The 27577-nt window shown below is 39.1% G+C and overlaps 2 protein-coding genes across 4 annotated transcripts in view; both read right to left on the reverse strand.

The window, feature by feature from the left end:
• The window catches only part of si:dkey-61l1.4 (collagen alpha-1(I) chain), a 67992-nt gene extending 61349 nt beyond the window's left edge, over positions 1–6643 (reverse strand). The window contains exon 1 of the mRNA XM_053480445.1: positions 6375–6643. Coding sequence (XP_053336420.1) covers positions 6375–6474 — 100 coding nt within the window. The 5' untranslated portion in view covers positions 6475–6643. The remainder of the gene's footprint in view (positions 1–6374) is intronic.
• Positions 6644–11920: 5277 nt separating this feature from the next.
• cacna1ba (calcium channel, voltage-dependent, N type, alpha 1B subunit, a) overlaps positions 11921–27577 on the reverse strand; it is a 156151-nt gene continuing 140494 nt past the window's right edge. For all 3 annotated transcript variants that reach the window (XM_053481035.1, XM_053481036.1, XM_053481034.1), the window contains 10 exons: positions 26053–26158; positions 24425–24532; positions 23884–24005; positions 23329–23462; positions 21694–21820; positions 21486–21596; positions 16910–16948; positions 16178–16391; positions 14314–14531; positions 11921–12825 (listed from right to left, as the gene is read on the reverse strand). In XM_053481035.1, the coding sequence (XP_053337010.1) occupies positions 12430–12825; positions 14314–14531; positions 16178–16391; positions 16910–16948; positions 21486–21596; positions 21694–21820; positions 23329–23462; positions 23884–24005; positions 24425–24532; positions 26053–26158 (1575 nt within the window). In that variant the 3' untranslated portion in view covers positions 11921–12429. The remainder of the gene's footprint in view (positions 12826–14313; positions 14532–16177; positions 16392–16909; positions 16949–21485; positions 21597–21693; positions 21821–23328; positions 23463–23883; positions 24006–24424; positions 24533–26052; positions 26159–27577) is intronic.

Below are 27577 nucleotides of genomic sequence, written 5' to 3' on the forward strand. Positions count from 1 at the left end.
AGGAGCGTCTAAGTCAATCCAGGAGAAAAAACTCCCTTTATTTCTCCTGTTACACTAGTGCACTTATCCCAGTGTTTCACTAGTGCTTGGAAACCATCAAGGTAAAAAGATTCCTCAGTGGACTAGAGCCATGATTGGACTACCTGCCTCATGTCTCAAACACCAGCCTCCCAGGAACTCCTTCAATGGCCCAAACCTGTGCCAATGGCTTGGACCGAGGTCAGGACTGTACGGCAGATGTGGCAATAACTCACAAGAGAGTTCCTGTAATGTGTGAGTGGTACTGGTGAATGATTGTGTGTACAGTTCCCACAGACATATGCTTCTCTTCCTTAAGTTAGTGATTTTCAAGGATCAAGCGGTCCACTCGCTGAACGATCACAGGAAAAACTCCATATTCATGAACGTACAGCCTTCTTTAAAACGTTTGAACTATTTGTTTAACGTTTGAACTATTCAACTATTCAATAAAAGTGTAAATGTACAACCAGTGGCAGCTTGTCCAAATGTGTGTACATTTATGCATAAGTGGTTTTTTGTTTTTGCTTTTATTTTAAACTAAAACAGAAATGTACCTGAACCCCAGCCTCACTTTGTCAGAACATTACATTTCCATACTGATGGATTTGTCTAGCAGACATTGGCAATCACACACACACACACACACACACACACACTACTATTTAAAAATCTCAATGTGCCCATTATGGGCTTATCTCTCTGTGGTTAGATTACAACCCCAAAGTGGTCGTTACGCTCTGCTCCGACGTGCACATCGTCAACTAATATCTATAGAAATCCTGAAACTTGAAATGGTTTTACAAGCATGTGTTTTTATGGTGAAGATGTAAGCGGATATATGTTCTTTAAATATGTTGGGGAACGAAAGAAGCAAAAAGTCAAACAGGAAACTTGATTTACAATGCAACAATATTTTCATGAACGTTTGCCAAACTGCTACGGTGATAAAAAAGTAGACCAAAGCCCTTGTGATAAATCCAGATCAAGTGTGACTAGAACAGCATCCTTTTAAAAGCAAAGCTACAAGCTTGTAACGCTCTTTTATAGAACTTGACTAATGATGTTGACACACCGTTAAGAACGGCGGCACACACCTCCCGCATGCATTGAGGCGGTTCTCCTTGGGGATGCTGGAATTTTACAGGTCCTAACAACCGAGTAAGACTGTTCCAACATTACAGCATGTCTATCACACTTCCCCAGGGTTTTTATTTTGGTTCGTTCATACTTACAGCAGTGTTTGGCATGAAGAACTGTTCCTATATGCTTTGTACATTTCTTCCAAAGTCCAATAATAACTGCAATTGCTTTTCGTTTTCCAAACTAGTATGAGAGACAGCAATTCAGAGCTGACATTAAGTTCCGAAAATATAATTTCCTTTTGAGAAGGGTTTCCCTTGCATGAACTTTAGGCCTTACTCTTTAAAATGCCACCCGGGAAGCAGCCAGGTCAGGCCCTTAAACCCTTAAACTGGATGTGGATATATTTGTTCTATAATAGACCTGATTCAATCAAGTAAACATTTGTAAACATAAAGTTATTTAGAAACTGATTCTTATCTGACTTATTTTCTTTTGCTTTACCATCATGGTGTACTAGCATAAAGGTAGGGACATTAGAAGTGGTCCTTGATAGCAATAGAGTGCCAAGAGAAGGAAGCTTTGCCCCCTTAGGGTCTCTTTTCAGTGCTAACAGGAGGACTCTTGTCTCATAACCGCAGACTAAAGCACTGCCAAGAGTTGTTCTTGGAGCCTGGACACAAGCTCAATTGGGAGGACACTAGCGCTTTAAGAGGAGATTCCTGTCACCGGTAAGAGCAGGGTTTTGAGAGCCGAGTGACTGGCGTCAGGGCAACGACTTAAAGACAGGAAAGATGGAACTGAAAGGTTTAGTTCATGGAACTTTTACAAACCCAAGAGACGTCCTGAATTATCTCTGTGTGTTTTTTGTAGTATTGGGCTCCTCCAGGTGGGCAAAATTTGATCAAATTTCAAACTCTCCTTATGAAAGCCAGGTTTATCATGGTGCTTGATGGGTTTTGCAAATGCACTTGACAAAACAAAACAAAACAAAAAATTTATTTAGAACTTTGACTGGTACTGTATATACGTAAAATAAAGGCATCGTCACCCTAAAGGTCCCATCTTTTACTTTCCCTTTAACAAGTTAACACAAATCCTCTGAGGTAAGAGATATCAGGGGGTGGAGGCAGTCAAATTATGAGGTCACATAAGGGGGAAAATATAGTTGGTTTGTTTAAGCCCATCTGGATTGTTTAAGTCCATATGGATAATTTTGCATAATATTAATAATAAAAGAACTTTTAAATGGCTCACATCTGTCAAACAAGACCTATTAACTAATCATACTGTACACTAATCACTTTCTTCGAGATTCTTAGGTTCTCCATATGTAGTAGGGAAAATTATAGAAAACACTACATCTTTATTACTGTTTACTGAGTATTTCCCACCAAAAAAGGTCCTAAATTGCAACCTTGAGGTACACCTGTGAGTTTAGATAACTGCTAGATTAGTCCTGGACATGTACGTATAAATTTAAGTTCATTTGTGCATTTCTACCTCAAAACGTAATTCATACAGCACAGGTGGAAAACAATTTATATTTTCTAGATTATAGGACATATCCTTGACCACTTTTTTGCACAGTCAATTCCACCTTATTTGCTGGCAATGGATCAAACCTTACAATTTGAAATAGCTGGAATGCCTTATGCCTTGGCTACCAGTGCAATAAGAAACAATGCAGGGCCTGGAGATAAATCTAGCAGATTAGCTCCAGCCTCCCTGTCTGTATCTGAGACAGCCTGTGCTTGTCCGAGCATAGAGTAATGATCTCCAGACGCACAATCAGCAGGGCCTGGCCCAAACGCACTACCCTGGCGGCAAACCAGAATGATGGTTATCAATCAGGGACAGCATTAATTACGCCTGCTGTCATATCAGTGCCTTGTGTCTGGCTCTGGATGATGGGGTGCCACTTAGTCACAGACAAGCCAGTGGTTTTATTCAAAGTACAAATTAAAAGATAAGCAGGCTAAAAGCTGAACAAATAGACTCTGACTTTACTCTTTAGAAGGTGCAATTTGGGGGTCGGCCATTACAGTACATTATATAGACTACTCAAGTGCTTGGTTTGCCTATAATGAGTATGACAGGGCAAGGTTGGTGTAATAATCAGGAAAAAATGCTAAATGCTTTAACACAGAAGTCTGTGAGATATGATCTTGAAATTAAATGTCAATAATAGTTCAGTGGTTACGGTGTTGGCCTACTGATTAGGAGGTTTAGCCAATCCATAAAATTGGATACCTCACCATCACATCCATATATGCTTCATTATAATTTCTCTCCCATGGAAGTAAGAGGCTAAATCTGGTGGAAAGCCTTTCCTGAAGAGTGGAAGTTATTATATCCACCATGCAGCCATCTCTTGAGAAACCTCTGTCGTCCAACTAAGGACTGTGGAGGCCAGTGGTAACCAATGTATTTATTCACATTTTTTTACAACCGTGGTACAGTAGGCCCTCTGGTCAGCATTCACACACTACAGGCAACTTGGGAACACCAATTAATCTCTATTAATTAATTATTTGGAAAGGAAACGGGAGAACCCAGAGGAAACCCATTAAGCATGGGGAAAAAATGCAAACTCCATGCACACGGACCCTGAGGTGGAAATCGAACCCAGACCCTGGAGATAACCACAATGCCACCGTGCCACCTATTATATCCACAAAGGGGACTCGTGTGCTCAACAAGCACATTTGGGTGCAATGGTTAGGTGTTCACAAACTTGCTATATAGAACATGGAATAAAACACAGTGGGGAATACTGTCATCAGTAAATTATCTTTACAGGTTGTTGTTGGTTTTTCGGCTGCTCCCGGCAAGGGGTCGCCACAGCGGAATATCCAGTCCGCACAACAACTTGGCACAGGTTTTTTGCCAGATACCCTTCCTTCCTCCATTTTATCCGGGCTTGGGACCGGCACTGCATGGTGATGTAACGAATTCGCAATAACCGAAAGTGTTTAATGCCTCCTAACCCAGTCTTTACCAAGACTTTTTTTAAGAACACAACACACAATGCTTTTTCCATTTATAGTTGAATCCCATGTTGTGCATCATCCAAAAAGCAATTTTGTTTCATTATAGTTGTTCCTTCCTGCTACCAACAAGCCTATCTTTATTCTGTCTCTTGAGGTTATTAAGACAAAAAAAAATGCATCTTGTTATATTACAAGAAACCAGAAACTGGAAATTCTTCTGTCATGAAGACTTTCCTGTTTTTGAAAAAAAAAAATATTGCATTTACTATTATTGTACATACTGTATACTGCTGACTCCTTAACAGAATGCTAAATTGCCATCTCCCAAAAGAAAATCCATATCTAATGACTATCTACTCTATTTCTGATCCCTATATCTGACAATTCCACTCGTTGTGATCTATTTATTTGGAGCATCCACCATATAATGTGTAGGTTACTGTACAAATTATAGCATATCATAACATGCGCTCTAATTTCATAAGAAATTCCAATAGTGAACTCTAGAACCGCTGACTCACATGATTATCCCTGAGAAACTCTCTGGTATGCATCTGAAGTAATTCAGGGAGAGCTTGGAAAACAGTGACCTCGACTGGACAGTTCATGTGACATTTTATGGAAACATCTCCGAACAAAAAGACATACTGTACTGTACAGTATACTTTCACCGCAGCTGATTGGTTATATTTTAGCTGCACGTTAAATATTACAGATTTGGCCACTAAACACTAAGTTGTAAAGTTCCAGCCAAATCAGCTAAGGTGGAGACCTACAGTAAGAGGCTAAATGATTACAGACAATTTAAAACAAAACAGCACACCTAAATCCATTGGCAATAAATAATACAGAAAGCTTTCCATCCCACTAAATAATATAATTCTCCAATTCCCACCCAGTCCCAAAAAAAAAAGCTATGACTTGAGCAGATCCATGATTGTAATCCACAATGTTCTCTATTTCACCTGCTGTTCTCAATCTTGAGTCGCACTTATCCCAGTTCATCGGGGCAGCTGCTAAAATGGAGCCCTTGGGAACTTCTTGTAACATAAGCTCTATTATAAAATCAAACTTCATTTTTTCTTCCATTTTCTCTACACGCGGACGATATTTAAAGACAGCCCAGATTATGTCATTCTGAAATGGTGAGAAACCGCGAGGCATGAGCGTTAACATCATGCCCGTGGTTAGTTCTTGGCTGAAGCTCCTACAGCGTATCGGTTAACATGAACGCTAACTTAGATCACTTTCCCTGCGAGTTCTAGTGATTTTGGTGATTAAGTAGGCAGCGACAGTAGTCGCATATATACTGGTCTCTCATGTATTTGGATAATATTCAAAATAAAAGTTAGAAATAAATAACCTTAAGACATGACTGGAATTTCTGGTCATGTAAAGTACAATGTGATTACTTTCCCTGTACAATAATCAATTTAGCTGCTAGACTGGACTTGGAATAGACTGCAAAAATATTAAGTATAATAATATCAAAAATTAAAAAAATTTTGTGTGCAAACTCCATGCACACAGACCCTGAGGCAGGAATCGGACCCGGACCCTGAATTGAACCCAACCACTGTGCCACCTATAGTATATGGCAAATTATATACATATATATATATATATATTACTCACTCATTGTCTGTAACGCCTTATCCATAGGCAGGGTACCAATCCATCACAGGGCACACGCACACACACACACACACACACGCATTTTCACACACTTTAGGAACACCATTTAGCCTAATCTGCATGTCTTTGGACTGTGGGAGGAAACCGGAGTACCCGGAGGAAACCCAAAAAGCACGGGGAGAACATACAAACTCCATGCACACAGACCATAATGTGGGACTCGAACCCTCGACCCTGGAGGTGCGAGGCGACAGCGCTAACCACCATGCCATAACATTAACATTTCTAGCTTACTTTTTTTTTAAGGATACTTAAAGTAAGAAATTTATGCTCACCCTGTACATTAACATACAATATGTTTAATATTCATATTAGTGAGTGAGGTGAGGATTATAAACGAGAGTATGGCGGCCCCCTGCGGTGCTGGGCGGTACTGCAACTTCAGCTTAACATTAAACACGCTTTATGAAACTGCACAAATACAATACGACAATAATTGATCTAAAGTAATCATTGCTATCCAAACAAACAAAAAAAACTGTTATAACTGTAAAATGCTTCAGAAAAATTTAAATGTATAACATTTGATATAATATGATAGACTGTAAATCTTTATATTATAATAATAGAAGAATTAGTTCTCACCTGACTCCTGAAGTCCAGATCCCGGTTCTGTCCAGTCCGCATGAAATGTATTGATGCCAGTGGTGAGAATGGCAAGAGCCAGAACTGCTCTTAAACACATCTTTATAAGATACAGAAATCCCACCTGATTCCAGCCTTAAATCAAATAATACAATAAAATATAATACAAACTTCCTTTTGACTAATTTGTACACTAATCTGCTTACTGATCAGAAAGTCCATTCAAACAATATCCATCTCGGTTTGTGGCTGAAGGAACAATGTGTGTATGTGTGTGTGTGTGTGTGTGTGTGCCATCTGTGCTGTTGCTCTACTGCGCTTTACAACTTTTCTCTAGCAAGTGCACAGTTTACAATCAGGGCGATGAAGCCACGCCCACTGTACAGACAACAACCAATCAGATTTCTTTAGAACTACACGAGACACTTAGGAGTTACAAATCCCCAGTTTACCCAAAACACTACAGTTATTATATAGGAACTACTGCTACTACTAATAATAATCAATCCTATATTTCAATTTTAATATAGATTGACTATAAAGAACAAATATATATAGCAGTTTTAGAGGTCATATCAAATATATATATATATATATATTTGATATGACCTCTAAAACTGCGTAGATTTAAAAATAAATAAATAAATAAACAGACAGACAGACAAACAGATAGATAGATAGATAAAGACAGAATGATAGAGAGAGACAGCCATACATATACATTCATATATATATATATATACAGTATGTAGATAGATAGATAGATAGATAGATAGATAGATAACGACAGATTGATAAAGAGAGCGAGCCATATATATATATATATATAGATAGATAGATAGATAGATAGATAGATAGGTACAGTAGATAGATAGATAGACAGACAGATAGATAGATAGACAGACAGAAAGACAGATAGATAGACAGATAGCTTGAAAGACAGATAGATAGATAGATAGATAGAAATATCTGATAGATACAGATACTTAGATACATAAAGACAAATTGATAAAGAGAGCGAGCCATATATAGATAGATAGAAAGATAGACAGACAGATAGATAGATAGACAGACAGACAGACAAACAGATAGATAGATAGACAGACAGATAGATAGATAGATAGATAGATAGATAGATAGATAGATAGATAAATAGATAGATACATACATACATACATACATACATACATACATACATAACGACAGATTGATAAAGGGAGCGAGCCATATACAGTATAGATAGACAGATTGACAGACAGACAGATTGACAGACAGACAGATAGATAGATAGACAGACAGACAGATAGATAGACAGATAAATTGAAAGATAGATAGATAGATAGATAGATAGATAGATAGATAGATAGATAGATAGTAAGGAATACTCAAAACACTTTGGTTTCCTATTTTTTTTTTATTCAAGGACTTTGCTTCATACAAAATATTAAGGTAGAAACAACTGCAGAATTCAAAGTCTGGCCATTTGAAGAGAAATCAGGCAACAAACAAGTGAGACATAGAATTCAAATAAAGGGTGTTTGTTCCAGCTCTGTCTCACTGGAGGAGCTGTGCACAATTCAATACTGAGTTTATATAGAAACTTCTTTATTTCTTTTTTTTTTTTTTACTTTTTTTCTGCTTCAACAAACCCCTTAATTTATATCAAATGTCATTTTAAAAACAGAACCAAGAAAGAATACATCGTATCAAAAAGGTATGAAGATTAAACAATGCGTAGTTCAACATGCACGTACATCGTCAGACCATGCAAACATTACTTTATTCCCCAAAGAGAACAGCCACATTAAACTAGATGTGCAGAGAGGACAGGGTGCAGTTTTAGTTTTGGCAACAAACGGTAAAAGGTTTTCAGATGCTTTTGTGTCGAATAGTGATAAAACTGCAGGTAAGGATGAAGTGGATTATATATGGACTACGGTTTGAAGCCACAGTGGCAGCGTGCTGAAGGACAACAGACGTATCAGGAGTGCAAAGAGGGTTTTTTTCACACTTCAGCATGAAAACGGTGACGACTCGATCTCGAACAGTTTCAGCACAGCCATTCAGGTAAAGAGTGGCCATATAAAAATATGCACTATTCAAAACACCCGCTCTGCTTTTACAAGTACAAAGTGGGTAACTCTGACGCATGCAGATACATTGCAGATTTTTTTTTTTAAAGACAGACACGTCTGCTTTTTTATCATTGTGCCTTGATGCATTCTAAAATATAGATTTTTTATACATTTTAGACCTTTTTTTTTTATAGAAAAGATTTGGTCACGATCATGCGGAAGGCTGAATCTGGACATCCCAGCAGGTAAAGCTACAGAATGAAATAATGTTTCTTTTTTTTTTTCAATTTCTTTTCCTTTTTTTAAAAGTGTCTTCTTGTTGCATAGCCCTACTTTAAACAAAAGTACTCGTTTTCAGTCAAAATCCTGTCATTTCAACGGCCGAGGCATTAAAGGCCCTGGCCCCTGTTTCTTGTACTGCATGCCAAGCAGCTAAATGGACGCCAAGTTTGTGTGTGTGCAGTGCTACAAAAGAAAGTGGTGCTTAAACACTCACGGGACATTTTTCTTTTCCTTGTGAAGTTCATCAGCATCAGCTCGCTTTTGATCCCAGTTAAGTTACACCTTTTCAGTCCCTCAACATCAATCCTTTACTGGGTGTTGGCTTTTGTGCAGCCTCTGTAAGGCTTCTCTGTTTGGTTCTCAGCCATCACGACTTTAGCAGCTGGATATACAGCTGAACATCTGGCAGCAGGTCAGCTAAGAGTCTGGAGAGTACCAAGTAGAAGGTCAAGGGGTGGACAAATCACAAACCCAGGCTCGTGGGACAAGCAGTCCTCATGTCTTGGCTTCACAAAACAAAATGCTGATTCTGTAGTTCAGTGGTTATTTTCACATGTAAGTTACTGTTTAAATCTAGTTACATTAGCTGATGTGGTGGCTAGATGAGGGTAGAAGGCTTATTTAGGTTGATTAATTAACATATACAAGAGATGTTCAACTCAAACCAGGACTTGTGGTAAAATTTCTCCTAAATGAAGGCGTAAACTGATTGACGCTTGCAAAAGATTTCAAGTACCTGTGAACATTCAGTGAGTGGAACGTCTGCCGAGGAGACGCATCTGTCTGTGGGAACGGTACTGTACATACAATCATTCACGAACACCACTTGCATGTTACAGGAACTCGGCTGGGAGTTATTGCCACATCCTCGATACAGTCCTGACCTCGCTCCAAGACATTTCCACCTGTTTGGGTCATTAAAGGAGTTCCTGGGAGGCCAGCAGTTCAGACATAAAGCAGGTAGTCTGATCATGGTTCTTGCGCACTAAGAAAACTTAACCTAGCCAGGTGGAATAGTGTCTTAATATACAGTATGTACAGGTATGACTGGGCAGCGACTTGCTAAAAAGACTGCACACATGATGAACCCCCATGGAAACTTTGTTAAACAAGAAACACAATTATAAAATCCTTTAATTTCTATGAATGCACTTTATTAACTAACTAGCTTGCTATATCCTATTAATCATCTAAATTATGGATTTTAGCCTGGTTCATTTCTGGGCAACCAAAATATGTGAGTAGCTAACTTGCCTCCTGGGTTAATGGATTTCACATTTGTCCACCCTTGAAGGACTAATGTGTTGGAATGGTACAACAACCTACCCCCGATCACGCAGAGCCACGTTCCCATTACGCCTGCAAAAAATCAGATGAACGCAGAAAGAACTTGGACAACTTGGCAGAAATGCAGAAGAAAACTGTAAGGATGTGCTGTAGTGTTATCTCCCGTGACGTGGTGCTGCTAAGCTTTTTGGGACAAGCCTGGTTAGGAAGTGGCAGAAGAAAGACACAGGAACACTAATAAGGACGTATTAATGATGTACTACAAGCATGGCACAGATGGGACAGATTGGAGTTGCCATTTTCAATGGCGTTGTCAATAGCGTTCGGTAGGTCAGTGCCATGTTGTAAAGGATTAAATTAGGTTTATATGCATGCAGCAGGTTATCAGAATGTCTGTGTTACGTTCAGAGAATTTAGTCACTTTGCATCACCATCGCAATGACGACGTAGTAAACGCTTAAAAGCGCCAAGTAAGAGCATGGTGCGATTTTATCGAACATAGTAATAAGTCGATTTGATCACATCAGACCTGGTAAAGGCGCAATCATGTGTGTGAGAGGAATTTAGTAAAAACATGATCATGAAGCGCTAAGAAACTGACAGGGACATGGATAGGAAGTAATATGAACCTGATACATGCGCATTTTTTAGATTTTTACCCCGTTCCTGCTGTGTTCTCCAATATTTCAGGACGCCATGGGAACTTCATGGTTTCCATCAAAGTATAAAGGGGTATTAACCTTAACCTAGGTATCTGCTTTTCAAGCTATACATCACTTTACATACATCGCTTTTCTGTCTTTCACATCATAAAAAGTTGAAAAGCTAAGCCACTGATGTCCCGGTTGAGCGTCCTGAGCATCAACACCATCACCAAAAAAAAAAAAGAATAAGAGGAAGAAGAAGAAAAAAAAACAACAATTACGGTACACATACATCACAATCATAAACCTGGTCGTTTTGAAAAAAACATGCAGCTGTGATTATGTTGTATAAAGTAGTTATATATATATGACTACTTTCCTTTTTATAGTTCATCCTAAGTAATATTTTGCATTTGATTTTTGACAAGTCCCACCCTCTCACGTTACAAAGTACTACAAATGCCGGAAAGAACAAAACGACAAACAAAAGTCCTACACAATCATAACGTCATTCCCATTCGTAAAAAAAATAAGAAGAATATAAAGCAAACTGAACGTACAGTATCTTTTGCTTCCTGATTAAGGCCTGCAGTCATAACACCGTGTAGTGCCACAAAAAAATAAACATAAAAACTCCCAGAGCTTCTTCCGTCCTCCTTTCTGTTACGTCCTGATACACTAATAAAAAAACAGAAAAACAAACAACAACAAAAAAAAAGTCTGAGGTCGCTTCATTACTACAATATATTCAAAAAGATTAAAAGGTTAGGCACTTTGTAAGAACATCTGGAGCAGTCTGTGAGAAATGGTAGACCTGACGAGACGATGTAATTGTAAGCGAGGCATATGAAACACCATCATTTCTTCACAATATAATACAAAACAAAATATATATATATATATATATATATATTTATATTTATATATATTTATATATGCACCTAATGAAGAGATAAAATGTGGAGTTTTATATATAAAAGAAATGACAGTTTTATTTTTACCAGTTCCTAAACATCTGGACATCGCATGAAGGTGAGGAACGGTGATCAGCAGCAAAATAATAATCCGAACCTATAATTTGGAAACAAATCTTTGTGCACGTGGGGGGAAGTGAAACATATATATATATATGTGTGTGTGTGTGTGCGTGTGTGCGTACATAGCCAACAGGAATGATTCAGCTTTCCAGAGACGGAAAACACACAAAAATGTTCTTATACACTATATATATGTGTATATATATATATATATATATATATATATATATATATATATATATATATATATATATATAGTGGGAATTTGCGTCTGGAGATGCAGCTCACTGGACAGCTGGCCAGAAGACAGTGAAACGTTGCATTTGAAGCAGCTGAGCTCTATAGGACACGGTTTCCCCAGACCTTTACTTGTGTTGTTGTTGCGGTTGTTGTGGTTGTCCAACATTCAGACTGTGACCTCTCTCACAAAGGCAGGGGGGGAATTAAAAGCAGAAACCTATATACACATCCAGATCTATCATGTCTTCATCATAAAGGCAGAATTTGAGATATTAAAATACATCAAAAAGCAGTCAGGGGATTTAGGTCCTCGTTCCCTCTCTGCCGAAACGAAAGAATGCCCACATACACATGTTCCCGTGAAAGAGATGATAAAACTCATCAAAATTTTACAAGAAAAAAAAAAAAAAAAGGAAAAACACACTGCGAATCATCAGCAAATCTGTGCGTGGACATCTGAGTGTGTGTATGTGTTTCTGTTAAAGCCGTACTAGCACCATTCTTCCTCCTCTGCTTCGGGGTAGTAGCGCTGGACGTTGTCGCTGCTGCCGCCAGGCCCCGTGGTCAGGCCCGTGATGAAGTGAAACCCGTTGGGCATCCCGAGCAGGGAATGCTGGGACAGCGGCGGGAGGGTCACGATCTGCTGCGGGCTCAGCAGCGAGGTCTGGGGCCGGAGGTACGGCTCGGAGCTGATGCGCATTACGGGACTCGGGGGAGGGAGGGTGTTCTGGGCGCCCGCAGAGGACACGGGGGAGGAGTTGGCAGTCCTGTAGGCCACCGCTGGGCGAGGGGTCAGGGGCGTCTGGGGCAGCTGCCTGCGCCCGCGGCTGGGTGTGCTCGAACCCGAACTCAACAACACCGGGCTCCCTTTAGCCCAACCACTGCCCTAGATGAAAATTTAACAAGCAAATCAAAACAATAAAACGATGAGGGTAATGCGCGAAAAACAGATTGAATGGGCAAAAAGGGGACACGGTGAGAAAGGAAGGGATGGAAACAGAGAAAGTAAAAGGAAGACACAAACAATACATGAAGAGAGGAGAGCAGGGAAGGGAAGGGAAGAGGTTAAAGAAGAAAGCAAATGAATGGAAAGGAAAGGAAGAGATTGAAGCAGGAAGGAAAGGAAAGGAAATCAAAGGAAAGTAAGGGATTGAAGCGGGAAGGGAAGAAAGAGATTGATGTAGGGAGGAAAGGGAAGAAAAAGAAAAGTAAAGGAAGAGATTGATGAAGGAAGGAAAGGGAAGGGACATAAGATATTGATTCAGAAAGGAAAGGATAGGAAGAGATTAAAGAAGGAGGGAAAGGAAAGGAAGAGATCAAACAAGAAAGGAATGGAAAGAAAATGAAAAGAAGAAATTAAAACAGGAAATGAAGGAAAGAAAAGTAAAAAGAAAAGAAGGGAAAGACAAAGTATGAAAAAGAAAGGAAAGAAACATTTATATGTATGACAACATGAAGAACAGAAAAAAGATACAGAAAGCACAAAGACGAGGAAGACAGTACCAAGAGGATAGAAAACAAGAACAGAAAGACAGACATGATGCACAGATAAATGGTGAAGAAGAAAAGAGCAGAAAAAGAAGTGAAAGGCCATAAGTGGCTGCACTAAGGGAAAAGAGAAGAAGAGTTACATTTCACAGGATAAGGGAAACACAGCCACAAAAACACACCATTTGCATGCATCATAAAGTCCAGTGCATTCCAAGTGACACTGAAGTGCATGTACAACACCTCACAGGGAATCCCTGGCCGTTTTAAAGCGGCGGTGTTTGTTAAGTACTCTGAGAACCATAAATCACGCAGAGGAATCTGTCTGCACTGGAACCCTGACCCCCCTCATACCTAAAAAAAATACTAAAGCCATAGGATAGTCTGAAAACTGGTTTTAAGTAAATTTAAATTTTCATAAAATATAGACTCAGCACCCCAACCTATATACTGTATATATGATATAATAGATATAAATATGTGTATTGTATTTCAGCCTACATGGTACTGTCTACAGATGAGAAAAAAATCGATTCAGTTCTGTATCACGTGTGGCAGTTCATGTATTGCCACAATCCAAAGGTACTGTATATACGTTTGCATCTGATGTGGTAAAATGTTGCTGTTCCTCTATGATCCTGCAGGGGGCAGGATCTCTAAACTTGCCACAGCACAGCACCCTGAGTGATTGGAGCAAATTATTTGCTAAGTTTGTTTGGAATTGTAACAAAATCTAAATAAGTAAATAAATCGTATACAGTACAATCACGTGATACTTAAAGAATCGCAATACAAACCAAATCGACATGTAGGAATCGTGATAATATCGTATTGCTCAGCCTCTGGTGTTTCCTAATCCTACTGCCTAGCCAACGTTAAGTCCCACCTGCTTGGTAAAGGTGGTCTCCTGAGCCTCTCCGGGCGAGGTGGCACAGCTGGCTGGCGCAGGTTTAGCCGGAAAGTGCTCGCGGCTGCCGTAGCGATCGCACGAGTAGTAACGCTGCTTCTCCGCTGTTGACGAATGGTGTTTCCTTTCGTGGGAACGGCCTCGGTCGTGCCCTCTTTCTCGACTCATGGAGTTCCCTGCAGGGTCAGCTGCCGTGCCTGAAAACCAGACAAAACGCCAGCAGATGGACGAGAGGTTAGGACGAGAAATCTCTGATATATTAAATCCCTAATGTGATTTAATCTGATTTATTATAGCTTTATTAAATAAGACACCACTTCCAAAAGCATACAGAAGCATGGATAATCTGTAGAGAGAGTGCGATTAATGTCATGCTCGCTCTACCAATTATCACTTATAAATGAAAGGACAATTAAAAAATGCTTGACATTTGCAAAAAAATAAAAAAATAAACTACAACGTTTGAGGAATTTTAATTTCTCTTATAAGAATAAGGCTCTCCACCATCTTATAAACAGTAGAGAAACATCTGCAAATGAAATCCACTCACAATTTCAACCACCTCAACTGGTTTAAGATTGGTTGAACACTTAAACAGTAAGAGTTCTTTAAAGTCTTCAGCCGTGAGACAAATCGGAAGACGTCCTGAACCGCGCTTCTGATCGATCACATTCCCTACAGATCAAAAGCCTGCTTTATGATGCCAGTCCTCGTCTCTCCTCCCCTCCCGAATTCCACATTCCTCACACACCGGCCTCGTGTCTCTTGTACTTCTTTTTTTCCTCCGTGCGTTCTGACATTTTTACCCACGGCTGGCCTGCTGTGATGTGGCAATAAATTAGCAGGTCAGTGGGTGTGCGGCGTGTCTGTCAGATCCTTTTATCTGGATAATGGATGCCAGGTGCATGAAAAGCTCCTGCAGCAGATCGTGCACACTTTAGCTCTGGCTCAGGTCTCCACAAGAGACTTTCTGAATACCAAATTCAGTTATTCTAAGTGTGTTTAGAAAAGAATCGAGAAAAAAAAGTAGTACATAAGTACTAAATTGAAGGCTGTTCAAGTGAAAGTGGGACTTTTGATGAATTTTGAGAGTAAAAACTCAAAAACCGTTTGTTTTTCTAATGCACTTATCCCAATGTTTTATTAGTGCTTGGAAACTATCACTTCACCGTTTTCTTAGAGCCATGATCAGACTTCCTGCTTCATGGCTAAAACACCGGCCTCCCAGGAACTCCATTAATTGCCCAAACATGTAGAAATCACTTGGAGCGAGGTCAGAACTATATGAGGGCTGTGGCAGTAACTCCCAGCAGAGTTCCTGTAATGTGCAAGTGGTGCAGTGGGCGGTACAGTATGAGTTTGTGCATTGTCCTGCAGAAATAAAACACTTTTGATTGGCTGTTTTTCTCCTGAGAGTGTTCCACTCATGAATGTTCACAGGAACGACCGCATCGGGCTCCGAGCTACCTCAGCTTGGATCATCATTCTTGGCCGACGACCTTCTTAAAAAGTGTATGCACCGTTCAAATGTTTTACTGCGGCTAAGAGACTCATCACCATACTGTACTTGGGGTATTCTGTAAATGTCAATCGTGTTTTACCCGGTCAAAGTCCAGGTTTGACTTATATATGTATAAGTGCAAGTTCTCTTAACAACAAAAAGTCTTTTGTTTGAAGTGTTTTTAGTCCTTTATTCTCATAACAAAGATAAAAGCACTACCCTGCTGCTTGGTCCGATCAGAACAGAACAGAACAACTTCACATCTACTGTAACAATGAACCTTATTTCAAAATCTTTATGTTGTGTATTTGAACGTACTGTATACTGTATATTTGCACTGACCTCCCGTGTTATTAGGCTGTCCACCAGGTGACCTATCCAGTGACCTCTGTTTCTTCTCTCTGTCTCTCCGGTGATGGCAGCGGTGATGATGATGATGGTGATGTGGCCGATCTTGTGCGGGCTTCTCCAGAATGTAATCGTTTAAGGTAACCTCCGGGGGACGCTGCGGGGCAAACGTGGACACCGAGCGTCTCAAGGGGGAGTCAGGAATGGGCTGAGGAAGAAAAGGAAATGTAACACTGATATAAAACTGTATATAATATAATATAATATAATATAATATAATATAATATAATATAATATAATATAATATAATATTGCTGTTGTCGTTTTAAACAGTGAATAAGAACTAAGAGACTCAAGACTGCCCTCTGGTGATAAGACGAGGAATGGGTCGTGCAAAACTCAAAACTAGCAGTTTCAGGCTTAGCACTTAACGACATACTGCAATCAGAAGCTGTGCTTATGGTGTAGAGTCAGTCTGCGATGATTAAAGGTAAGGTGTCCTCTCTGAGACACTTCAACTATCCTGCCTCTTTCATTTCACGCATCTGTCTGTATCACCTAATCCTTAAATCCGACCTAACAACAGGGTCAATTTACTGCTTGTAATTTAAGCCTGTGTGTTTTTTTTTTAAACATCAGCCTATTAATATACAGTATAGCATGCAGGTACAGTATTAGTACAGATCTCAATACAGTTGACGAGGAAGGATCTGAGACGATACATACTGCGAGTAAGGTTCCTGGAGAGTGACGTGAATGACTTCTCTGTCAAAGTGCCATGTGAGAGAGAGATTAGAGAGAGAGAGAGCAGAGGAAACAATTAATTTGTTAGAGGAAGAAGAAAAGACAAGCTTTAATGTCATGAGCAATTTTTAATTGTCTGTAAAAAACAAGATCTGAAATCTGTCCTTCAGCACTACATTTCCTGGTGGCTATGTAATGGACCATAATGGTTCATAATGGAACTTTGTGGGTTTATATGACAGTGGAAAAAGTGCAGATGGTTTATCACGTGACCTGTGACTGATGGATTATTCTGTAATAGGACTTAAAGGTCTGTTCTAACCCTAGGTGATGTGTAGAACCTTGTTCAAATAGACAATAACTAGTTATGCAAGGACACAGTGGCTCCTAATGGTTTTGTAATGGTTTCAGTATGGGTGGTTGATATTGCACAGGATAGGGTCTTATTTGTTAAAAGGCGTCTTTTAAGAATTGTAGGTGTGTTTAATAAACTGTAGTAATAATTAATAATAGTACAAGTTAAGGTGTTCAAGTCAAACCGGACCTTTTTTTAAAAAGAAATCCTGATTTTATCCCTAAGTTGTGTCCTCCCCGTCACTAGGGGGCTCCCACATTAAGGTACTTAAACTAAGTAATTAAACTACTACCACTCAGTCGGGCGGGCCGAAGACTATCATGTGTTTCCTCCGAACTACGTGACGCCAGCCAACTGCATCTTTTCGAACTGCTCGCTTACACACCATTGGAGGCGTAACACACTCGGAGGACAGTGCTATCCGCGTGCACGAACTCACAGACGCCCCTGATTGGCTGTCGAGTCGTGATTAATGTGGGAGCACTAAGTAACTCTCATCCCTTCCCTCTAAAAGAGCTCGGCCAATCAGCTATCTCTAGACCTCCGGCTGCGAGAGATTACGGCATGATCCGGGAATCGAACCAGCGATCTCTTGATGATAGGGCGAGCACTTTATCACTGCGACACTCGGAGGACCAAACCGGGACTTTTGATTGTGCAGAATTTAACAACAAAATTACAAGAGTAATGCACTTATCCTAGTGTTCCACTAGTGCTGGGATACCGTAAAGGTAGAAAAAGTTGTCTCACTACACCAGAGCTATGATCGGATTGCCTTCTGCATGTCAGGAACTTATCGAATGGGCCAAACATGTGGAACATGAGGTCTGTAAGGAGGATGTGGCAATAATTCCCAGCTGAGTTCCTGTAATGTGCAAGTGGTGTTGGTGAATGATTGTGTGCAGATTTCCCACGGAGGGATGTTTTTTTTTTTCATCGATTTTCCGCAACTTTTTCATCGATTTTTAAGGACCAGACGTTCCACTCTCTGATTGCAGTGGGCTCCAAGCCGCCTCGGCTTAAAACCATGTTTAAAATGTTTGCATCATTACTGTGGCAAAGAGTCTCCATAAAAATCAGTCACTTTTATGAACTCATTCCCTTGAAATATCATCACAAGTCCCGGTTTGACTTATTTGCGATATGCAACATAGCCTGTTAACGGTACGATTCTGTTGCTAAGCAACAAAACTGATAAAGTTCAGGACGTTACAGTATATGGAGAAACCAATGGATTAAGTGTGACACATCATAATATAGATTATAATATAGATTTAATTAACCTAATGGACCTAATGAACAGAACAATTCAATCAGTTACACACACTATAACTGATTGTAGGTTTAGACCTATGGAAACCATTTAAGTTATTAGTTCCTCATGAGGAATCGTTTCATTCAAGAAATCCAGCCATGCCCTATAAGAAGCTGAAACAATATGGTCAATGTTTTATTCTTTACCCAGGATTTATTTATTTACTTTGGCTGTAAGTGAATGTTTCTGTGCAGCCTATCTTAAAGTAAGCCAAGCTGCCGACCTGGACTAGCGCCAGGGTCAGCTAGTGTAGATGGGGTATATGGGAAGAGTCTCTGGATGAAATAAGTGGAATTTGAGCCATATGAGCAGGTGCTGAAACTTCTCAGTCAGTCACTTATTACCTGCTGAGCACTTTCTCTCCAACTTTCCCAAGATGGAAATACCAAGCAAATGTGAGAACCCTGCACTGTTCTTGAAGCAGCTCGTCTTCTATAAATGTATTACGGGGAAAATCACGTGTTCAGCAGCGCAACGATTCTGATCTAATACGTCACGTGTAGCGCAGCTGAGCCGAACCGCAGGGGTTCCCCGAGAACTGTACTAATGAGGGACTCAAACTGGTAATCACTTCTCATCTCGAGGGTTTTGAGATTCCAGGATATGAAAAGGTCAAAGGTTAAAATTAGAAAATAGCAATAACAATAACAAGCAAATGACTCCAAAGAGGCTGAGATCTGAGAACTCGCGCTGTTGTCAAAAAAATCCAGGGTTTAAATCCCAAAGAATCCCAGCCATCTATGGCAGTGAGCTAGAGAGCTTAATATGTGTTGTTCTCTGGGTGAGGAAAATAACTTTGAGTTAACCCTAACACTAGCCAATCATCGTTATGTTTTAGCTCATGTGCAAAAGAATTACAGCAGTTTACCTTCTCTTCAATAAGAAGCAAACTAGCATGATTAGTTTTTGGTATCCGGCGTGCAACAGGAAGGACACAGAACTAGAAAAAGCTATATTAGGAAGGGAAATAGTGTGGCGGTACTGTATGCCTGAAAATATCTTGACCTTGGGTAAGCACTCTCATTAAGACATTAAGATCTGTTAGTGTAGCTTAAGCAGAAAAAAAACACAGACCTCGGCGTTGGCAGTTTTTTTTCCCATAAACTCCAGTATACTGTGTTTACTCCAGCTCTCCAGAGCTTAAACACACCACATTCATTACAATCGAGGCATTAAACCAATGCAGTTATTTACAGCTATTGTACGCATCTACAGTTTATTATCTTGTACTTTAGTAATGGGAAAGACACTGAGATCACATGCTATGGTGAGGCTTTTTCTATTTGTGCGAATTTAGGGTATAAGGAATAGGTTGTGTCTGAGCGTATAGTACCCCTGCACTTAGTCATTCATGTATCACCAAACTGACTTCAAAATCGATTTATTAAAATACATTTTTTACCAATTTTGTTATATATGTTTATCGTGTCTGCATAATTATGTACAAAATCATTTGGTATTTCCATATATAACTTAAAAATTAATAAATAAATAACATTACAGGAGAATATATACAGGTTGTTGTTAGGTATTACTGAGCTAGCTGGAGAATATGAGTTCTTCTGGTAACTTTGTCACACTCGCTCCTTTTTATTTTAATACAAATCCCAGGAGGTTTTTTGTTTCCATCTGAAAACTGGTCTGTCTTGTACTATATATTTTTTTCTTTACAGCCATGCAAATATTTGTCACGGAAGCACCAGGTTCCAATCACCCGAATTCTAAACACGCACACCTGAACCTCATCACCTACACAAGATAAGTACACCTCACTTCCCGTCACCCGGCGTGTGAACTCCATTACGGACACGGACTTCATGCCCTGCTTTCCACAGCGCTCTTCCTACGTCTTGACTCCTGATCTATCATCCAGTCATCTCACCTACCTTCGATGGGAGGATCAGTCCTCCCATCTGTGAACATCCGTCCATCAACTCCATAAGACTCTTTGATTCACTCCTCGTATTCACATCTAATCCATAACAGCTATTTCTTAAAACGCCCAGTCGGGGTTTCTACATCTTTATTTGTGAAGTCTGTGACAATATTCTCCTGTAATGTTATTTATTTATTATTTTTAAAGGTATATATGGAAATACTGAATGATTTTGTACATAATTATACAGACATGATAAGCATATCTAACAAAATTGCACAGTACTGTATATAAAGATGTTAAGGGTCGGCATGGTGAGTTAGTGGTTAGCACTGTCGCCTTGTATCTCCGGGGTCCGGGTTCAAATCCCACCTTGGGGTCCAAACACATGCAGATTTGGTTAACTGGAATTCTCAAATGATTGACCAGACATCCTATCATGGTCGTAAAAATTGGAATAAATGCAAAGGTCGCCATTGACCTGCACGGTCCCTAGTTGGACTACAAAGGTTCCTAGATGGATGGATGGATAAGTATGTTTGCATTTGAAGTGATAAAATGCTGCCGTTTGTCTATAATCCTGCAGATGGTGCACTCTAAACTATTCACATGGCACAGCATTCTGTGTGTTTAAAGCATTTGCTAAGTGTTTTAAAAATTTAAACAAAACCTGAAAAAAGATGGAATTGGGATTTTTATAAAATTGTGATACTTACAGAATGGCGATACAAATTGAATCGCCACCCACAGTAGGTATTGTGATAATATCGTATCAAAAGGGAGCTCTCGTAATTCCCATCCCTATTTAATTTATGACTTATTTCATTTCTGTTTATATAAACATGGGCAACAATACACCCAAAAAAAAAATCCTAAATTGTGTCAGTAAGGTGTCAAGTCAGCACAAACTGCCAAAACCTGCTTTCCCGCAGCCACAAAGATTCTGGGATTTGTCCCTAGAGCTTACACAGAGTCACCTGAAAAACATCTGAAACATTAATGCATAGGTTACCTGCATTTCTGCGTTGAGTTTAGGCATGGATACCGCTCGTCCATAACCCTCTAAACCAGCAGGAGCTACTGTGCTGGAACTGTTCTCCATTTTCCTCATCTCTACTGACACCTACCGCATAAACCCACGTGTTAACCCAAGTGACATAAAAAAGTGACAGTTTAGAAATGTCAAAGGTGTGTGAGAATGCTTGTTAAACACCAAGTACCTGGGCAGTGTTTGCGTTTGAGATGTCCTCTGACTGGCCCCTCAGGATGGGTCGTTTCCTTGACCTCGGGACCTCTTTGGTTTTCTCTGAAGCCCAAGACGAGGAGCCTTTAATGGTGTTGTCGTGGCTAGGGTAATAAAAGGAAATAATATTGTGACATTAGAATGACATAAACACCAACAGGACAGTAGAAATAAGAAATCAGGTCTATGTTTTGTACACTGGCTGGGTTATAATATTTTATTCAACCACCTTTAGTTTTGATTACAGTTAAGCACACAATGTAGTGGTTAGTTTATATGTGAAAATGATTCCTCATGGTCCTAGAATCACTCTTTTACAATTTGAGTCCTGGAATATGTGCGTATCATCAGGGAAGAAAGAGTCCATAGATGTGATAATCTGGTCATTTAGTACATTCAGGTCGTCGCTGACTTACTGACTAAGACTAGACCTGAGCAAATGAAACAACACCAGATCATAACACTGTCTCCAAAGGCTTGTACAGCAGTTACATTTAGTGGTTTAAAATCTGTATCTATTATCACTACACTGAAAAAACTGGAAGAGGTTGATCAGTCTCACTCACTCATCGTATATACCACTGTGGAAGACGTCGATCAATTAATGATAATCATATTGCTAAAACATTTCATTTTCATTGACTAAAACTAGACTTAAATACTTAAACATTCTTCTGACGCGCAGATGTTTAGTTAACTAAAACTTAAATAGGGTAAGTTCGACTAAATATGATAAAAATTAACAGGGGACTAAGACTAACACTGAAATTAAAAATAGCTGACAAAATGAACATTATACTGTACATATATAGTGGAACCTCGGATTACGAGTAACGCGGTTACCCGAGTTTTTTTTTAAAGGTAAAGTACAGGTTAATTTGTTTGATTTTTACTTTATATTTTGTATTCATTTTTTTTATGTATTTATTTTTTTGGGCTGTAGAACGAATTATTTGAGTTTCCATTATTTCCTATGGGAAAATTACATTTGGTTTACAAGTGTTTTGGAATACGGGCCCGCTTCCTGAACGAATTATGCTCGTAATCCGAGGTTCCACTGTAGTTTACATTAAATCTCATTTTGCCTTCCATGTGCTTTTATTGCTTATACTAAATTTAACTTAAATCATTTTCAGGTACTAGATTGAATGATCTAGAGTGAATGTAATCAGTGGGCTGTGATCACTTCATGCGCTTCCCTTCTCACTTTGACGAACTCATTGTTTTGGAATAGGGTCGATCTGAACTCATCAGAACACATGACCTTTTTCCGTTGCTCCAAAGTCTCAGTGCTTCCTAGCAAACTCAACCTTTTCCAGATAACTCTCTCTAACGAGTGGTTCTCTTATGGTCAAGCAGCTGTTTAAACCCAATCCTGTGGAAATGCTTTTTTTCGTTCACTATTAAACATCTCTGTGATTTCTTCTGTCCATTTTCATGATGCGACTTCATCAGACGTTTAAGTGGTACTAACTCATAATGTTTTGGGCAGTTCTTAAGCCAACTGCAGTAGTTTTAATACGTCCCTTGCCTGATGCAGGCTAATAACTCGACCGTTTGTTTTTGGCTAGGCTGTGTATGTCAGTGTGTGTGATGAGTGATCTGGGCCTACGGTGTGTGTCCGTTGTTTAGTGTGGTAGAGCTGGGTCTGATGGAAGGCAGGAAATCTGACGGACATTCCATCATGCTCCTGCTCTTCTCCTGCATAGGGCCGAGAATGGGCTCCAGGAGAGCACCTACATTGTTCTATAAAGTAAACACACAGCAGAGAGAAACTCCCAAGTCAGCACACCGGGTATAGTTTTCGAAATACGTTTGTTACAAACGTTTGTTTTACATGCAGGCATTGCATTTCTACTATCTTTAGTATCAAATTAATTTCTAAATCATCAGACATCACTTTATAGAACACACTAAAAAGAACAGAACAATATAAATTAAACTAAAACGATTTTATCAACTTTATCGCCTTCAACCGTCTGCACTGAAACTGAATTAGATTTAAGCCCATGCTCATTGTTGTAAATGATGTCATGCAATCAAATATTGCTTTAAACATTTAAAAACGAAAACTAGACCGTGTAACAATAACAAGACCGTGTAACTGGATGGTGACACGCACATGCATAAGTGTGTTTGTGTCTGAGTGTGTGAGGGAGTTATCGACCTGTGGTGCTGGCTGCTCTTTGGCCTGCTGCTGCTGCATCTGGATTTTCTTGGCTCTGTTCTGTTTGTAGTAATCGAAGATCATGAGGGCAGCGTACACCTTCCCAACCGTCAGCTCATTAGCTGTAAATAATAGAGAGATATCATGACAGAGAATTATATACAGGATGTCACATTTACAGCATAATGCTTGGTCCTAAAGTCTTTATAAAGAGACCTTATATAGAGAGAACTTTTTACTTTTTAATAAATCTTTCATTGCAATAGATTACATAGCTGATCTGAAGTGTCTTAAAGGAACACATTTCTTAAAACAACTGACAAAGCTTTAGAAAATGAATCAACACCTTCTGACCAATCAGAATCGAGCGTTTAAGATAAACAATTTCATTATCTGTATAGGTGGAAGCAATCTGCTTCTTATCACTAGATGGCAGTAATGCTTCATCTTACTAAGTGAGATCAAGTTAAAAGTGTTAACAGCATTAAATAACTCCAGTAGTGTCTATGTGCATGCGCACGTGTGTGTGTTAAATGCTCACGTTTGTGTGGAGTCACCAGAAGATCCATGGTCTTCTGAGACAGGTTTGGCCAGACAGTCGCCAGTTCCTTCTTCAGCTCGGCATCACACAGACGCTGGGCCACGATTCCTGCAAACACACACCACACAAGTTCAGCATCGTTCAGATTAATACAGCGCACCTGGAATGAGGTGAAGGGATCGTTTTGTACCTTTTGTGTGTTTTCATGCTCAGTAGTTAGTTACATAACAGGCTTATTAGAAACAGTATTAAAAGGCAAATGCACCGCCATTAAAAAAAAAAAAAAAGTCACTACTTCAGAAGGGTCAAATTATTGGCCTGCAGCAATTACCCGAAAACAATTAATAGAATTTAAAATTACTCAAATAAGATTAAGAGCTGAACAACACATTATTAAAACCTGTGCCGGGCTTAAACTCTTAATAAAGATGCATGAAAAAAACTGACAGTAGACATCCGAGCTATGTTTAATTCTGAGAGTGAGAGTATTTCCATACACACACACACACACACACACAATGTTATGAGAACTCACAGGACTGGGACTAAACAGCTGTGTAGACACAAGAAAACCACTTTCTATTGAGACTAAAAAGAACAAAGGTTTTAGATGGCTATGGAGCATAAATATTGGAATTTGGAGCAGAATGGTCATGTGATCTAATGAGTCCAGATTGACCCTATTCCAGAGTGATGGGCGTGTCAGGGTAAGAAGGGAAGTGTATTAAGCATCATGCATAGTGTCCACTGTACAAGCCTCTGGAGACAGGGTTATGATCTGGGGTTGCTTCAGTTGCTCAGGTCTCGACTCAGCAACGTTATGTGGAAATAAAATGAAGTCAGCTGACGACCTGAATGTACTGAATGACAAGGTGATCACATCTATGGAGTTTTTCTTCCCTAATGGAACTCAGATTGTGAAAGTGTGATTAAAGCTAAAGGAATGAATTAATCAATAAAATCATAGATTTTGTAATTTACATATTTTGCGCAGTGCATATTAATTTATTCTACAATATAGTTTTTGGGGGGATCTGAGAAATATTATCTTTTTCATCCCCATCATAGTGACGATTGACTTTTTTTTGTAGAAAACATTTGTCATTTTATGATAAAAAATGTGAGAATGTTATTTTGTTAACTAAAACTGAAACAATTTACCGGGTTTTGACTAAGTTATGTATTTTGTTTTGTAGATGTTGGGACTCTTATAAGAATCATGTTGTCGAATCAGTGCATGACCTCATATCTATCTATCTATCTATCTATCTATCTATCTATCTATCTATCTACCTTTTTTGTTTACAGCAAAAAAAAGCATTGTTATTTTTGGTTAAAAAATATAAAAATATATATAAAAATATATAAATATATTATATTATATTATATTATATTATATTATATTATATTATATTATATTATATATGAAAAATATATTTAAAAAATTATGCATACAGTTTTTCCATGTTATACCTGGGGCTCTATTCGTAGAGACATTGTTCTGAATTTCACTTAAAAATTTTTTAAATACATTTAAAGATCCCAGACCTAAATCATAAGTCAACATAAAAGTTGACGTTTTTATCGTAAGAAGTGCAACAGTAGAGACTTGACCCTGAATGACTGACCTGAGGCCAGTTTGATCTCCAGCGCAGTCCGGATGAGAGCCATGAGCGTAGAGGTGAAGTGGACGGTGTTGTCATCGGCGATGGGCATGTTCATCTTCACCAGACGCTGAGGGGAGTCAGGAGGGCGTTAGAGAGGAACAGTACTCGAAAAAAAACAACCAAAAGAACCCACACAACCCGAGCCTGTGAGACGCCTCGTGGCCAAAACCATCTGTGTGCTTGTGATAGGCTTTTGCTCGAATCTCACGCTTTAACGCTTAAAAACGCTGAGACGTTCCAACTGACACGAACTCTCAGCGGATATCTTGGAATAAAGAGGAGATTCTCGGCCTGAGGCACACAAAACGTTTTGTCCAAAATGACAGAAGACAAAGTACAGAGACAGAACAGGAGTCAAACAGTCACATTCACTTCTATAAGCTACATCTGCAACAAAAGTGCAGCAGTGACACAGTGACAGAAAAACAGAGAGAAGCATGAAGGCATAACCATGAAGGGTGACTCAGCGCACAGGAGCTCAACTCTGCACACGGTGAGAAAAAAGCATGGAGTGCACTATCTCTCAGGGTGCTTCCACATCTGTAAGTGCCTTTTATTAATCAGAGACAGGGTCAAATTTATAATTTGGTTAGTTTTATTTGGTTCAATTTCACACTGCATGTAATTAAATGGAACAAAAGGAAAAGAACGCTGGTTGCCTTAGCATGGGAAATTATCCTGAAGTTCAGTTTTTTAGGTTCATCCTTTATTCGTCACGTATACATTAGGGCCCAGAAAAATTCTTTATTCTTTGCATGTCCCAGCTTCTTGTCGGAGCGCAGGGTCAGCCATTAAACGGTGTCTCTGGAGCAGACAGGGTCAAGGGCCTCTCTCAAGGGCACAACAGTGGCAACAAGTCGCACAGTTAAACGTATCTACTGCACACTTTCTTAAAATAAGATTACAACAAATTTAAGATTGGAAAGTTTTCTTTTAATTAACCAGTGTTGGGAGACGTTACTTTTTAAAATAACTAATTACATTTCAAAGTTATTGTCTTTAAAACGTAATCAGTTACATTACAGCGTTACTTTCTGATAAAAATAACTAGTTCAAATACTTTTCCATTGCAGAAAATAAAAAACTCCTTTGTAATTCCTAATGCATGTTGTTTTAGTCACGACGTTTATAATTAATCTACCATCATCACTCAGCAAAATTTGGCCCATAATAGGGGAGTGTTTACATAAATTCTCTGAATAATGGATTACATTTTTGAAATAAAACTAAATAACTGAGTACTTAAATGGTAAAGTAGTAATTCAAGTAGTCTAATGCATTACTATGTAACACGGTACACCCAACACTGCTAATTAATATTTACTAGTTTTATGCCAAAAAAAAAAAATCTTGGTAGAATATTTTGCTAGCTATTTTAATAAAACTATAGATAAGTTCGGCAAGTTTCAAGAAGTTTTCACTTGCTTAAATTCTTAAATAAGATTTTAAGATTTGCTGCAATGCATTTATTTAGTTTAGTAACAAA

This window comes from Clarias gariepinus, chromosome 21 (assembly GCF_024256425.1).
Source record: "Clarias gariepinus isolate MV-2021 ecotype Netherlands chromosome 21, CGAR_prim_01v2, whole genome shotgun sequence".
NCBI classification, from domain to species: domain Eukaryota; kingdom Metazoa; phylum Chordata; class Actinopteri; order Siluriformes; family Clariidae; genus Clarias; species Clarias gariepinus.